Raw genomic sequence first — 16,424 nt, forward strand, 5'->3', positions numbered from 1 at the left:
GGCTGTGTGAAGTTCTGTTAGCTACCCTCAAGAAGCAGGGTTTTTACCGAAGAGGAGTGTGATGTTGTTTCTCCCCCTTTGTCTACCAGCAGGCATGTAAAACCCTCTCTTTCTTGGAACTTTACACTCTGTTGGTTTTGAAACTGATTGCCTTCCTCTGTTTTAAATGCATGTCTTCTAGGTTACTGACCTGTTTCAATTTATAGAGGTTTTAGAACATCCACTTTTAATTTCACATACATCTCTCTAAGCTGTGAAGGGGAAGGATACAACTTTTTTTTTTTGATAAGTAACATTTTGACCAGTTTGTGAGGAAAAAAATACAAACCATGAAAAGTAGGTATCAGGATCTCAGAAAGTTGCTGAGCATGATTAAATGGAGGCGATACCCCTCACAAATGCAATTGTTTATAACTATTTTTTCTCTTGCCTAACAAAAATACTGCAATTTCTAGTCCTATATTCTGTACAATGCAAGTGTGCAGGAAGACTCCACCATCCTGTCATTCTAAGTGGAAAGCAATGCCAATTCTCTTTTGCCTTCAGCTGGTACAGCCCCCTGTTCAGCTGTCACCCTTGTGAAAGCCATTCAATAAACATTTCAATATGACAGACTTCCTTCCAGACTGACACATAACAAATCAACTAGCTAATGGATGGTGAGAGGCTGCCTGCACAGATGGCACAGCTCTGCCGAACAAAATACTGGTCTTTGAAAACCAAAGGCTTACAAATTCAAATCACCTGGAGAGAATGAGCACAAAATTAAAATGCCATCTCCAAGGTGCCTTTTTTAAAAACAACAACAACAATGACCACCACAATATACTGGGATCAAAAATGCAGGACTTTAGTCCAGGGGGGAGGAAACACATTCTGCTTAAATCAAGATACATTGGCTCACTGGGTAGAACGTCCAAAACTGACCATCTGCTTCAAGGAAGACTGTGTAATAGGGGCAAAAATCAGTCCAAAGGCACCTCAAATTTTGTTATCCTATTTCAGACCAACATGGCTACCCACTTGAATCTGTGTGCTTAAATCAAGATATATTGGCTCACTGGTACGAACGTCCAAAACTGGCCATCTGGTTCAAGGAAGATTGTGTAATGGGAAAAAATTGAGTCCAAAAGCACCTCACATTTTGTTGTCCTACTTCAGACCAACATGGCTGCCCACTTGAATCTGTGTAATGAAAAGCAATCAGTATCTAGGACAGGGGTAGTCAACCTGTGGTCCTCCAGATGTCCATGGACTACAATTCCCATGAGCCCCTGCCAGCATTGTAGTCCATGGACATCTGGAGGACCACAGGTTGACTACCCCTGATCTAGGAGACCAGCACTTCCCCCATTGGCCATTGTTAGTGATCGCTCCTCCCTGAGGTCAACAGGAGCCCTGCTCCACTGCACTCCTAAGCAGCCAAGAAAACCAAAACATTTAGAGATGCTCACTGTTCTTTGCCTTCTTCAGCAGATTGGCCACTGTTATCCTTCTAGAGGGAAACTATTTCCTCACACTCAAGAAATACCTGTGTATTTAAACGTCTTAACTGTTGCCATCTATAGTCACAAACAGGGCTAGTGTATCTGAAGCAAAAACACTAATGTTGGAAACAACTGTGTAAAATTTTAGAAAGATGAGCTACAAACTGGGTGTGCAACGGGATTAGGTCCAAGGAGAAGTTTACGGGGAAGTAAAGTTAAATGGACTCCAGGGAATGGTAGAGGACAGGAAGGCCTGGAGGATCATTGTCCATGGGGTCGCGATGGGTCGGACACGACTTCGCAACTAACAAGAACAACAAAAAGTCAGAAGGAAGCAAAACAACATAATGTAAATACCTGCCAATAAGAGCTACTAAAGGCCATCTTATTGTCTCCCCCAGGGAAACCTCTGAAACACAGACCCAAAAGAAGAGAGAAATCACAAAGATCTCCAGATATCTAAAGCAAAACAGCAGCTGCAAATCAACAGAGATGCAAAAAGGACTCAATGAGCAAATAAAGCAGACTCATAGGATTGGCAAGTGAGCAGGCTGGTGGAATAACTCACATTACAAACCCAAACCTCTGAATGAGTGACCTCCCAGCAATGAATGACTTCCCAGCAATCTACCATATTTGCCGATGTATAAGACGACTGGGCGTATAAGCCGCCCCCCAGCATTTCCACTTAAAATATAGAGTTTGTTACATTACATTATGGTACCGGACATTGTCACCATTGTACGGCCGCGTGACCGCAGCGCCTCCAGCCCACCCCTGCATCTCCCTGTGACCGGCACTGGTGTGCAAGTGCGCATGTGCGAGCTCTGCCTAGACAAGGGGAGGGCCGCAGCTGTGCTGGATACCGCGTGATACTGGATGGTATGTAGAATGTGGTGGGCGGGCATCAGGAGGCCACTATGGGCACTGGGCGAGCATCGGGAGGCCAGTATGAGCAGCTATGTCTATCCCAACTGAAGTGCACCTGGCGTATAGGATGACCCCCCCCCCCACTTGGAGGCATGTTTTTCAGGGGGGAAAAGTAGTCTTATACGCCAGCAAATACTGTACTTACTTTCATGGAGGATGTGGAAGGCTGATATAAGCTGAGTAGGGTGGGGAGCCAAGAATCTGCAGGGTAGATTTGAGGATAAAACCCCCTCTTCCTTAAGATGCAACATAGCAGTCAAACAGTGATATGTGATGAATGAATGACAGAACTGTTGCTAATATACTGTAAAATGCTGGAAAGAGAATTAATGCCCTGCTTCTAAAATGGAGCAAAATAAAGGTTAAGATTTCACGTGGCTAGACTCAGCAGTCCAAAGTTTTCAGAAGACACCTTGAGGAAATGACACCTCTTAGCAGAAGAGCCTGCCAATAATTAAATAACAAGCTCTCTTTCAAATTGGTTAATGAAATACTTACCTGAAGGTAGCTTGCCAGAAGATCATTAGCAGTTTTGTATGCTAATTTAAAGATGGAACCTTCTCCACAATACACTTTTAATGAAGGTGGTGCTTTATGAAAACCTAAGTGCCTGCCTATATTGTAACCACATTTAACTAACGTCATTTGCCGCTGATGAGCAAGTGATGGGCATGACCTGTACTTGCGTTAATTGCCATGAAATAATATAAATTCTCAAATGATTAATCACAGAGGCTTGATTGACAAGCCTAGAAACGTACTGTGGAACAGGCGCAGTAAAAGAGCAGGTTTCAAACATCCAGCTTTTCAACATACCATCTTCATCAGCCGTATCCAGGGGCTTTGACTTGAGCGTGAAGATCTTTCGCAGCTTACAGTTCGCCGAGACAATAATGCCGTCCAAGGACTGGTAGACAGCTCCTTTGAAGATCTCACTGGTGAACTCTACCAGGTCAATGCACAGATTGCACCACTAAGAAAAAAGCAAAACAGGATTAGCGCTATCTTTGCTCCACTTGCAGAAGAGGCCGTTCTCCCGGTTTCTCATTATACACAATTACAGTGCAACCCTTCTAGCTGCCACCAGGAGTACATGCAGACCACACAGAAAGATAGTTGGAACTGGAGCAATAATACTAATCAAATTGACACTCCCTTGTATTTTTACTGAAAGACTCTGAACATTTGTTAGTAGTTGTCATGAAATTCCACTAGATTTCATGTTCTTCCCCACTGGCCCCAGCTGGAACAACAATACAAATCCTGCTGATCTTCTATCTGAAATTTATGAAACTATGCATTCATAAGCGCATATACTCTCTCTCTCTCTCTCTCTCTCTCTCTCTCTCTCTCTCTCTCTCTCTCTCTCTCTCACACACACACACACACACACACACACACACACACACACACACACCCTATATCTCTTCTGAAGTAATGACAGACACAAGGCTTGCTTCTCTCTCTGTCCTAGCTCGCTCTGAAGAAGCTTGGTCTGAAGCTTGCTTCTCTCTCGAGCAGGCTAGCCTTTTATTTTATTTTCAGCCCAGGAAAGCAGACTTTGCAATATACATTTTAGTCATGAAAGTTTACAGAAGTTTTTGGTTGTGTACACATTACATTGTTATCAGAGTGCAAGACATGGCTTAATTTTCACCCAGGAAGGTTTCTCGAGATTAGCTATTTACAGAAACCCTGTCTTTCTGATGATTACACAGAGACCAGAGACTGGCCTTTCCTGACCCTGCCCTAGCCTTAGTCTGCCTAACAGCTAGGAGCAGAGACAAGATTAGACAAATCCCTATACTCTTCAGCACCAGCAAGCATGGCCAGATTTTTTTGCTTTTTGATTTTATGGGCATACATAAGTGTGAAACACACAGTGTAAAAGCACATTCAATTTCCAAAGGGTGCCTCATGTCTGCGAAGCACAGACGCTAGAAGGGGGATATTTGGAAGTCTGTAAACACACATTTCTGCAGTTCACAGTTCATTTGAAAAGCTCACTGCAGTTTTCATTAAAATTCTCAAGTATGCTAAAAATCAATTTGCTCATGTGAAATATTTTTAGTATCTCATTGGGATGACATGTACATTGACCTAGTACTACTATACTGAAAATGCATCCTACTAGAGAATCTAGCTGCATCATATTAGAAACTCTTTACTGAAGATCTTTCCGCACTCTTCCCTGAATCACTGAAACCCCCTCTATCAATGGACTTAAATCACAGTGGAATTGAGCAAAAAAAGGGACAGAATGGGAAAAACCACTCATCCCTAAAATCTCTTTGGAATATCACTTCAGGCAAACTCTAGCGGCCACCAACAAAAGGTCTAGCACCCTGGTAAAACAACTGTGTGAGGAATGGTAACCTATATGGCACACACACATAGTACAGATCTATCAGCATTCTGGACAGAAAATGACCTAGATCAAACCTGTCAGCCTTGTGGTGCATTCGCCAAGTAACATGCTTGATAAAATCTCCTGTATTTTCGCCCTAAGCAAGAAGCAAAATATAGATGTTGATCGAGCCAGTCCAGTCACAGTATATGGCTGGTGAGTTGCAGGCAATCTAAGACCTGCCGTCTTAACAGGTTTGCCACAGGTGATATAGAAGACAAAGCCATAAAAAAGTGCAAGTATACTTCAACAGTGCCAGACATTGGTCGGAATAATTCAGAGCATCTTCGAACAGAGATGTATAGGGAGAGTAGCAACTGAGTATTGTGACAGTACAGGGTTTGCCCAGATACTACTTCAGCATGTACAAGCTTATGTCCTAGAGAGGAAAACACGCTTTGCTGCACAGCAGACACAAACAAGTCATACAAGTGGTCGGTAACTGCCCCAGCCTAAACTTTTTACAACTATTTCATATTTAAAATCAGTAGTTCTTACTTTCAACCTAATTGGCTTCAGTGCCTGGGGTATGATGATTAATCATAAACTAGCAAAAGGTCATGGGCATAACACCTTCTACATGGCCTGCATGCTTCCCTTCTTTCATTTTCTCCTCCTGTGTGTCTGAACCTTCTGCTTCCTCTCCATTCCCCTTTGAAGGCCCTAGCTAATCTACTGTAATGCACAGTGAGCCTATATAAGCAAGGGAATCACTCCCCCTCAGGCTACCATTAGCTTAGCTCTTCTGAAGTCTTTGCCCAGGCAGCTTAAGAGAATTGTTTAAATGAATATGCTTCCCTTCCAATCATTAGGCTCCTCTGAATAACAGTAGAGAAATGAGTACTTGTTTAAAATAATTAAAATTAACCAATTATCATAGTAAAACAAATAAATGAAAATGTCATTTTATGCCGTAGAACCTGAATTCTGAAATCCAGAAGAACCTGATAAAGTCAGTGGTTACGAGGGTGCATGACAGATATTTAGGTGACATCTGAGCACACTGTCAATGGTGTTTTCCATTTTATAGAGACAGGGAACACTTATGTTTGTCAGTGTACTGAAGGGAAAGAATACCGAGGTACGAAATATGCCCACACACGCCCGGCAGCACTGGTTGGGAAGGCTTGTTCACCTCCATCTGTTGAGTAACGTTCACCAATAAAGGCAGCTTTTCTGATGGTGATGGTCAGCTAAGACATGGCAGCTTGCCAAAGGCTTGTAGCTCTTAGGGATATTCACATAACATCCTCAACACTTTCATGAAGCCTAGAAGCTATGTGAGACTTCAAGCAGCTTGATCAGACATATGCATTTTACTACAGTAATATCTGAAGGAGGAGTGGAGGTGTCTAAGGATAACAGAGCTCTTACTCATGCCTTCATTAAAGAGAACAGGTGCAGAGAAGAGAAAAAAAATGGATGGCTTGTAAAACTTCTTCCCCTTCCAGTCCTGAAACCAAGAGAAGGCTGACAGGCAGCATGTTCAGAGATAGACAGAAGGGAAGAGGTCTACGGCATAAGGAAAGGATAATTGTGTTATCTGTGCAACAGTATAAAATGCACTGGAGGAGAGACATTCCACTCCTGAAGAAGTCCAGGAAAAAAAACTATCAGCATAGTTTGGATAATACCAGCCAACGCAGGGAGATGATCAGGGCTGTGGAGGTTCTATAATTCCATGTAAAAACAGAAAAGGTCAGAATTCCCAAGATACCAACATTTTGCAAATCTTAAGCCTTCCTTTTTGAATAAGCATGCTTTTGGCCTCTTAGGACATGACCAAAAACAGAAACCCATGGAAATCAGGTAAAAATCTCTCACTCCATGAAATGTTCAGTTTTCAAAGGATTTGGCGCATTTCATATCTCTTTGTCAGGACCAGAAATTATCCATAAGAAAGCATAAATGAAAAATTACTTCATTTATCTGTTTTATACAGGCTGTACAATTTCTTGGCACAGAATCTGGATTTCTTAGTGATTTACTCATTCACCCCCTGTAATGAAGAGTACAACACTGTAGTTAAGATGAAATGCACCTTAGAACAACACTTGCTGATTTGTGAAATGGGGGGGGGGAGATTAAAAATTCTGAAGCCCATCCAAGACAGAAAGGAGACAAATATGACTTGACCAAAGGGCTGGGATCTGAATAGGCTTTGAAGTTCATATTCCACCATCGGCTCAGCTGTACAAGGAGCCAAGCTAGATATGTTTTAATTTCCTGTCATGGCACCCTAAAACAATTATCACCTAAACTTTTGAGGTGACTGATCAAAAGTAGACTTTGAGGGAAATGTAGGGCCTGCCCATCCCAAACATAACTGAGTTAACAAAAATCCCCCAGACTGAAGATGAATCGATAGAACCGTCCTCCTGGACTGGAGTTTTGTGTCAGGACACAGATTTCTATGGCAAGCGCCACAAGGCTGTGCCAGAATAGTCAAGCACTCATTCCAGATAGAGGAATGCAGACGTTTTTCTCTTGTAAATATGAATTAGCTTTACAACATTTAGTTCTTTTGCCTGGCGTGCTGACTAGTGACCTGTTATGATGTCTCCTGTCCATTTCCGTCCCTCTATTTTTCTTTCCCTTTACTGACTGAGCCACCCTAGTAATGTTTTTTCTTCTTTGCTGAAGAACTGTCCCACTCTACCAGAGTAGAATATTTTGGCTACTGACTCAGCCCAGGAACCTGGGAGCCCCCTTTAACAGCTTAAATGGCACTTGAGGCATTCTGAAATTCAAAAATAATGAAATATTTTATTTAACATAGAGGGGAAAGGCCAGGAAATCTGAGGTTGAACATTTCTGAGGTAACTCAATATATATTTGAGGTAAAATCAGTCCATCCAAGTGTGTAGTTCTTATGACAGAATAGTTCTTACGTCAGAATAGTTATTACATTTCAGGCTAATGAGATTTTCTTAAGCTATTCAATTACTTAAATCTTTATGTTGAGAGGCTTTTGTACCAGTGTTTCCCCAAACATTTCAGTACACTTTCTTTGAGTATGCTCTGACTTTTTTTGATTTCCAGAAAGCCGGCACAATCTTACCAGTACCCAAACTTACTAGTAATCATCTTGAGTTTTTAACTGACTCTTAAAGTTTCTACAGCAGCGGTTCTTAACCTTCTTACCGCCGTGACCCCGGCGGCGGCCCAAGCACAGGCACACAAAACTCAAGGTGGTGTGGAGGCGGCCAGTGCTATGGCTCCTCCGCCCACCACCCGCCTCTGCCACCCGCCTCCGCTACTACCACCCGGCTCTACCCACCTCCGCCTGCTACTACCGTGAGCCACTGCTGCGGCAGCCAGCAACCTGACGACCCTACGGAAGGGGCCAGGCGACGCCAAATGGGCCCGGGACCCCAAGGTTGAGAACCACTGTACTACAGGCAATTTCTAACCACATCTGACTAGGGATCTATGCATTCTTCAAAGCTAACTCCCTGTTTGACTGGATAGGAAAATTCTTCCCTCACTAGAAGTTATCCCCTTTCTTTGGCCCTATTCGGAGTCTTTGCCTACTTCTCAAACTTCTTTGCCAACTTTTCCTGTGTTAAACTGCTCCCAGCTAAGGCTTAAATCAGACTCAACTCAGTCAAGGCACAAATCTGACTGACTCTCTCCTTGGCATGCAGTTCTCAATTCTTTCTGTGCTCAGCGGATGCTCACCAATCAGATTGCTTGGAACAGCCTGTCACTCAATGCTCCCTGTTTCTGTGAACAGTTAGCTCTTCAGTTCTTCAGCAGTTTGCACAGCACCTTTAAGCTCTTAAAAAGTGCAGTCCATCACACCTGTCTTGTGATTGTTGCCCAATTACCTGTGTCTTATTAGGATTTATGCTTAGTTATTAAAGACCTATTATCTAAATGATACTGAGTACAAACTGATTGCTTAGAGTCTTACTCACATAGACCAGGCATTCTCCCACACAAACTTCACCAGGTGCTGAAGGGACTGCTGAATAACAAAGAAGGGGTAGCCAAAAACATATGCTATTATTCTCTCTCTCTCTCTCTCACTCACTCACACACACATACTCCTCCTGAGTCCAACTGTATGTGTGGGGTGGCAACTGAAAGAAGGAAGCATTTCTCTTGGTGGTGGAAACTACTATTGAAACATTAAGGTTCCAGACCAGAAGGGTTACTCTTGAGGTTTAGAACCCACAGAGTACTGACAACAGTTTCCAAATGAAAGCCTAAGCATACCGAAAGCTAATGGGGAAATACTGGCAAGGGATGCATCCGGCTCAAATTGTATTCAAGGATGATGGAGTGATGTCTGTAAAGTACCTAGAAGGAACTTAAAAGAAGCAAATGAATCAGGACAGCCTGCTGAACTGCGGCTGAACTAACGAGTGTTGTGCGAGAGATTTTAGTGGGCCCGTAGGCAAGCAAGACAAACAAACAAAAAATGGAGAGAGTGAGTATACAGTAAATTTTTAGAGGCTTAACTCTTCTCTCTTTTTTTCTTTTCACTGGCAGTCTTCAAGCAAAGGTTGGATGCACAGTTTTCTTGGATGCTTAGGGCTGATCCTGCGTTGAGCAGGGGGTTGGACTAGATAGCCTGTGTGGCCCCTTCCAACTCTATGATTCTATCATTCTATGATTCTATGATTCTTTTTAGTCTTATGGTTTGTGCTTACATAGAAATAATAACATGGGGTAACTTATGTCAGCTTGAAGATGTCAACTGAGCTTTCCATCTCAGTCTATTCGTTCACAATTCCGGACAAGGCTTGTGTCACAGAGTCAATGCTATCTCTAGGGTCATTACTCTGCACTGCAAAGCTGCACATGCAAACCAACCCGGCACTGAAACAAGGACAAAGAATCCACCTCTCACATCCACTGCGATGGAAACAGTTCATAGCGCAATTGTTGCACCGAACATGGCCTTGTAACCAATTACACACGCTTTCCACAAATGCATGCTTGACTCTGCTTTTTATAGAGGATGGAACAGCCACCCATTGGGCTGATTTGGGCAGGGAACAGAGATGTTTCCCATAAGAACTGCTTGTGCCTAAACCCTTGTGGTTCTCAGAACCCATTAACAGAAGTAGTAGGAAAGCAGGGGGAGCAGAACTGCTCCTCCTGGGGCAGTTTGTTCGGTCATTTAAAGGCAATGGCAGAGAAAAGAAGCTTCCCTATCCCACGCAACTCGTGGGATTGTTACAACAAAGGTAAATGGTGGAACCAATGCTGTTCATCCCTTGTGTTTATGTCTTTAAAGGCTTCCGCTGAACTCCTTTGCTATGTCCCACTGTGATGCCTGGAACCATAGTGGAAGCATCTGCTTAACAGTAATAGCTATGGGCTAGGTCTGGATAGGAAGAGGACGCAGAATTCTCAGCAAATGCTCTACAGCTCTGGGACTTGCAACCAAAAACAGATTCTCCCCTGGCAACCCGTTAATTGGAATATATATTACTGTGGTTCCAGTTTTACCCTTCTACTTCCTTCTGTGCAAAGTGCTAAATTACCACGGGGGAATAATCCTGTGATACCTGTGGGAACGACCTATCAGAACCAGAAAATGTATACTTTTCATATTGCTAAACTCACCTCCAAACTCACTACTAATATTGCTAAGCTAACCACAATTTGCTGAAGAACGTAAGCTATTTCTAAAAATAGCGGAATGGAGAAACCTGAAAAAGTTAGCCTCGCTCCATCTGGCTTCGACAACAAGACCATTTCGAAACGGCTTCAAATTACACTTGGCAAACAAGAATGCAAGCACAAGAGAAACAGCGTGTACACTGAACCCAAGAAATACCGAGAGTGTTACCATGTGCTAATGAAACCACATGATTCCTTCATTACTACTGAGAATTCATAATGCTAATATTTAAATAAGAACTGAAAGTTAAAGGGGAAGCAACAATTACTGTTATTAACCATTAATTTATTAACATCAAGAATGATAAAGTAGGCTATTTATTGGACTGGCCACCTCAGTAGAACTATCAACCACTGTGAATATGTTTCTCAGTATTCTCGGTGTATAATTTGACTCAGGTAAGACATGCAAGCTTATTTCTAACCAATCTGCAGTTTGTTCCGTGACAGAGCAGCTTTCCTAAAATTCCTTGCATCCCCATACAGACTGAAAATAGGATACATTGCTATGTCATTAAGTAAAATGGAAGTGGTAACAGGGATGTTCTCAAATAGTTTATTCAGAAATATTGGGGAGGGAGAGATAAAAACCTCAAAACGGTATTGGTGCAGAGAATGGAGGCAACAGGCCAGAGCTATATGCCCTAGGAGGAGGCTACAGGTCAATGGCAGAGCAGATGCATTGGGTCCAAACCCACGTATTTCCATTTAAAAGAGAACCGAGGAAGGCTTGAAGTCTGTCAGTCAGAGCAGAGTGTGCTCAAACAGAGCTCTGGAGAAGTGACAGAAAAATTCCTAAATAAATACATACTCTGGGAAGGATGGATCAGACTCCATTTAAGGCACCTTCACATATCCATATCAAATTTGTTTTTAGGAGCACAGCGTCTAGTCTGAGCAACATCAAGTTGATTAGATCTACCTTTTAACAAACAAAAACTGTTTAACTTCTTTAAAGCTCTCTACTGGTGCACTGGACCAGGATAGGTGATTCAGTATCCATGAAATGATTTCATCTCCAAATAGAGCCTCTGAAGACCATATTTTTGTTGAATTTAATTTATGACACGCTAAGGAATGCTTTAATCTTGAAACACTTGCTTTGCTGTGACACTATGCCACCTAAACAAAAATGAGGCAAAAATAATTTATTACAGTGATCTTGATTTAACCACTGCTTCCATGCTATGGCTGCCTGATGCAAATTAATTTTAACCACGCGTGCCAGAAAGCAGGAAATTAATATGAAGTTGTTATGATTAACATAACTACTGACTAACAACTTGTAAGGAAGCCCTAGAAAACTTTACAAATCTCTTTGGAAAAGCTGCAGAATTAGCACACAAGTTATGTTGCATGCAATTCCAGGACTATTTCCTTAGCCTTAACCTTGGAAGATATTTTTACTTTAACTAGTTTCAATGCCCATTGTAACAACGGGCTCTAGATAGTGGGGGCAATGTCCCCATCGTGGATGCCAGTGGGCAGAAGGGAAGGGACCAGCTTGTTGCCCAAACTACCCCAAGTTGGAGCCTGCCGCCTAAGCCGCCTACCCCCTTGACCCTCAACAGGCACCCTAGGAGCCCCGGTCGTGGCCTACCTGTGAAGACCTGTAGTGACGTAGTGACAGAGGCTCCTGGGAGCAACCAGGCTCCTCTGTGAGCTCCGAAGAGGGGACAATGGTGTGGCAGTCGCAGCAGTGCCTGATATCAGTCAATCCTGTTCCCAGAGTGCTGCTCACAGCCCGGCTGGGACAGTTCCACTGCCACTGCAGCAAACTTACTTCAAGTGGCAGCAGTGGCTCCAGGAGGTAGGTGGGATATGAGGCTGTCAGAGGACAAATGCAGGGGGCAGCCAGGCCAGCCTCCTCCAGGTGGCAGCTGTAGCTGCAGGGAAAAACCTAGCCATGAGGCCGGCCTCCTCCAAGTGGTGGTTACGGCCGCAGAGGGCAGCCAGGCTGTGAGGCCAGCCTCTGTCAGGCAGTGGACATGGCTGCAGAGGGAAGCAAGGCCATGAGGGGTCTAGGATGCAGCCTCCTGCGGGCAGCACTGCAAAACAATCCTCAGACTTATCTGGTATGCTTACGTTTCCAGATACTACCTCACCCCAGCTGAGGGTCATTCCGTTACTCTTGTACAAGAACTCCCTCTGAACAGAAGCATACCTGCTGCCAAGACTGTAAACTTCTAGGTGCCAGGAGAAAATTCTTATTTTTTTTTCCAGAATCTTGTTATAATTATTCATTTATGATTTTTTAAAGCTAAGATCCCTCACCCCTATTGGTATATTTTACACTAGTTGTTACTACTCATGGTTTCACTTTCACAGGGCTTTAAAAAAAATAAATGTGCTTATTTTCCCTGCTGAGTTCTAACTTTTTGTTTGCCAGATTGCTAGTACGGCTTGTGTCTGATATTTATACTTACCTGCCACTACTGTTTTTTAACCTGTTCTGCACTTGTTGGCTCCCATGAATGGGTATATTGTTTTTATTGCAACCTGATGCCAGTTTTACATGTCAAGTGCAGGGTATAAATACTTTCAGTCAGTTAAGCACAAGTGGCACAACAAACCGCCTCTTCTTAAGGCATGTAACGTCCTTGTATCAAGGATGCTTTTGTACTTCTCTTGGTCCCTGTAGGCGGCATGGCATGGGCAAAGCGTGGCATGGGCAAAGCAGAATCGGCAGAGATCATGGCAAATACATGGCAAAAAATACTGAGATGGATGGGGACAGATCTGTCTGTCATGACAGAGCTCATTCACACATATATGCACCTAAGTATTCCATTTCACCACTTTGAAACAGCCAGAAAGTCAACTACTTCCATTCAAAGGGCAATGGGCCCTTAAGGATAAGTGCTATAACACAAAAGAAAAGGTAACTGTAGATTGATATTTTAAGCAAGCAAGGGAAGATACGTACAATTTTGCGCTTGATCATAAAGAGAGGGATTTTTGCATGTAGAGGAGTTACAGACAATTCCTTGTGGACCGTTGATAAATACAATCTTCTTTTAATGTTTCCCAAATCAGTTATCCTGTAAAAGAGAAAGGTAGGAGCGGGGAGGAATAGCGATAGATCTCCATCAATTCAATAACCACTATCTTTGGGCAACCACAGAAAAAAAATATCATTCATATGCAGAACTTTCATATCAAGGACAGCAAATGGAGAATTTAAGTATTACCCCCTTTACAAGATAAGTAATGAGATTTCTCTCTCAAATTCAAAGTTAGTGGCTACAAGACTGAATATATGAAATCACTTTACATGCTAATTTTATTGCAATGCTCTGCTCTCTTCAGTAGATTTCCATAGCACTTCAACCTAAGAAAGAATTCAATTTGTATGAACTGAGAAGCCACTAGCCTTTAATAATCATGCTTCTTTCAGCCCTTTAAGCTTGTGTTATCTTGGGACACACTGTCAACCCGCTAAATAGGAAACCATTATAAGCACTCTTTGTCTAAAAATGCACCTGCCATTTCATATAGGCCCTTTGTCGTCTCAAAGATAGGTACAAAACTTTTGTATGTCGGCTTCACTTCCTGAGTACATATCTCCAAACCTGAATTAATAAGGCACAAGTTTATTGCTAACTATTCAGGCTGTTCCTCAGGTGACACCAAGGACACTGAATTAGAGCATCACTAATAGATTTGGACCACAGTCACGATCAGCTTTGGTTCAGACTGATAAAGAGTTTCTTTTGTATGTTCTGCTGCCTTGTGATTTTCAAGAATGCTCAAACAGGTTTAATTCCTTTCTAGATTTCTCCCAAAAGAAAATGGCTTACTAGCATGAAAAATTGTATTTTTAGACCTGGAAATTGATTCGGCGGCTGTTTTATAGATCCACCAGCTGCTCACTTTCCTCTCCTTGGGGAGAAACAAGGAATAAGTTTTTACAGACAACCTCAAACTTGCACAAAAAAACAAACGAAGAAAAACCATGTGGAGTACCTCCAGTCATATCAAAAGCAATTTTGTTCTAATAGGATTGGAGATCTGACTTGGGAGCAAGGGAACATGTGCACGGATTAACTTCTGCCACTAAAATGAATGGGAAGCTCTTGCAAGCAGACAAATGGGTGCAGGCACTAGTTCCTCCTCCCACACATTATTTTTAAAAAAAAAAAAACTGGATTGGGACAAGTCATTATACTATGCGTTCAATGATCAATATGAGTTTCCAGATTTTCTACTGGTATGAAAGTAACTATAAGGTAAAGGTATCTCCTGTGCAAGCACCGGGTCATGTCTGACCCTTGGGGTGATGCCCTCTAGCATTTTCATGGCAGACTCAATACGGGATGCTTTGCCAGTGCCTTCCCCAGTCATTACCGCTTCAGACAGCATTTCTGCCACTTACCACTCTGCGCCACAAGAGGCTCTGAAAGTAACTATACAAGGGTTATATTCATGTTGTATTATTTGAGATTCTGATAAATTTTCATAAGTAGACCTGCTCATTGCCTACGTTATTTGTCCATTTGGAGATACTTGGCTCTGGAAGATGGATAGGATATTAAATAAATTAATCCCAGTGAACTTTCTAGCCCCAATTTTTAATCATAACCCTATTAAATGTTAAAAATATTACGGAATTTATGAAATAAGGAGGATTAATCCTCTGTGGGCCCACTTATTTTCTTCTTTAATTTATATCCTGTCTTTCTCCCCAAAAGTGAATCACAGCAGCTTCCATCCTTCTCCTTGCTTCCATTTTAGCCTCACAACAACCCTCTGAGGTAGATTAGGGAAGAGCATGTGATTGACCTACGGTCATTCAGCAAAGTCCCATGGTGGCAGAATAGGAATTTGAACCTGGGTCTTCCAAATCCTAATCTAACATTCTAACCACTCTACTACATCAGTTCTCTATCAGTTATGAAAGGGAGAACTGCAATTTCCATGTTTTAATTCATTTATTTCAAATACACACACACCTCTATTAAAGTGATCAAGCTGGTTTGAAACAACACAAATTGGTAAATAAACCGTATTATGGGTGTCACGAACCGGTTCACAAGCCAAAATGTGTCATGAATTTGGGACAATTTGTGCCCTCCCCCCAACATTTCCCAAACTTTTGTCCGGTTGGAGAATTTGGGCTATTTAAACCTAGCAGCTGAGCAGAGTGGACCACCCATCTGTTGGCTCCTCCTTCCCTTCCAAGTGGGGGGAAGTTAAATGGACGGCTGAAGTGCTCCATTTTGCGTCCATCCCTAAACCATACAATTTTTTTCATTTGAAGTGATCGTAAAGTACAACAATAATACACTGAATTATCTGAGAATCTCAGTGCACGATTGTTCTGAATCTGCATATACATCCCCTGTCTTTAAATTCTTATTTGCTGCCTGATCCTTGTAAGGGATGCCCCAGTCTCTGCTTGACTTCTAGGGGAGAGGGGGGGGAGATCCATAAGTAAATGTATATAAAATTTATATAATACCTTTCAATGTTAGATGATGCGAGTTTACTGAGCTGCTTAGTTCGATGGGACCTATTCCCACATAAATGCGCATAAGGTTTTAACCTTAAGGAGCCAGTAATTCAATTTAAGCAGCACACTGAACCAAAGTTTAATAAGCACTCTTTAAACCTTTGGAACATTGAATCAAGGTTGTTACCTGTGATGGTATGGACTATGTCATTAAGAGTGCATAAATCTTACCAACTAGTCTGTATGGTGCTCAATGGGAAATTCATTCTTAATTCTCTGCAGCGAAAAAAAAAGTATGACCCCTACTTTAAACTTTTCAAAACACAAAACAACTACGCGGCTCTTGGCACATCAGGAAACATTAGAAAAACTCTACAGGAGTTAATGTATTTTTATTATGTTTAGGCTGGAGTCTTCATATCTAAGGGGGTCAGGTTTGTGATAGAAAAATAATGAGGCACTGTTGAAAAAGAATGAGGCAGTCAACAGAAAAATCAACCTCATTTATAAT

General features: G+C 42.2%; 1 protein-coding gene across 10 annotated transcripts in view; it reads right to left on the reverse strand.

Annotated features, from left to right (window-relative positions):
• CFAP20DC (CFAP20 domain containing) overlaps positions 1–16,424 on the reverse strand; it is a 196,953-nt gene that overhangs the window by 135,915 nt on the left and 44,614 nt on the right. For all 10 annotated transcript variants that reach the window (XM_077324990.1, XM_077324992.1, XM_077324986.1 and 7 more), the window contains exons 6-7: positions 13,388–13,502; positions 3,234–3,390 (exon numbers count right to left, since the gene is read on the reverse strand). In XM_077324990.1, the coding sequence (XP_077181105.1) occupies positions 3,234–3,390; positions 13,388–13,502 (272 nt within the window). The remainder of the gene's footprint in view (positions 1–3,233; positions 3,391–13,387; positions 13,503–16,424) is intronic.

This window comes from Paroedura picta, chromosome 3 (assembly GCF_049243985.1).
Source record: "Paroedura picta isolate Pp20150507F chromosome 3, Ppicta_v3.0, whole genome shotgun sequence".
Taxonomy (NCBI): Eukaryota; Metazoa; Chordata; class Lepidosauria; order Squamata; family Gekkonidae; genus Paroedura; species Paroedura picta.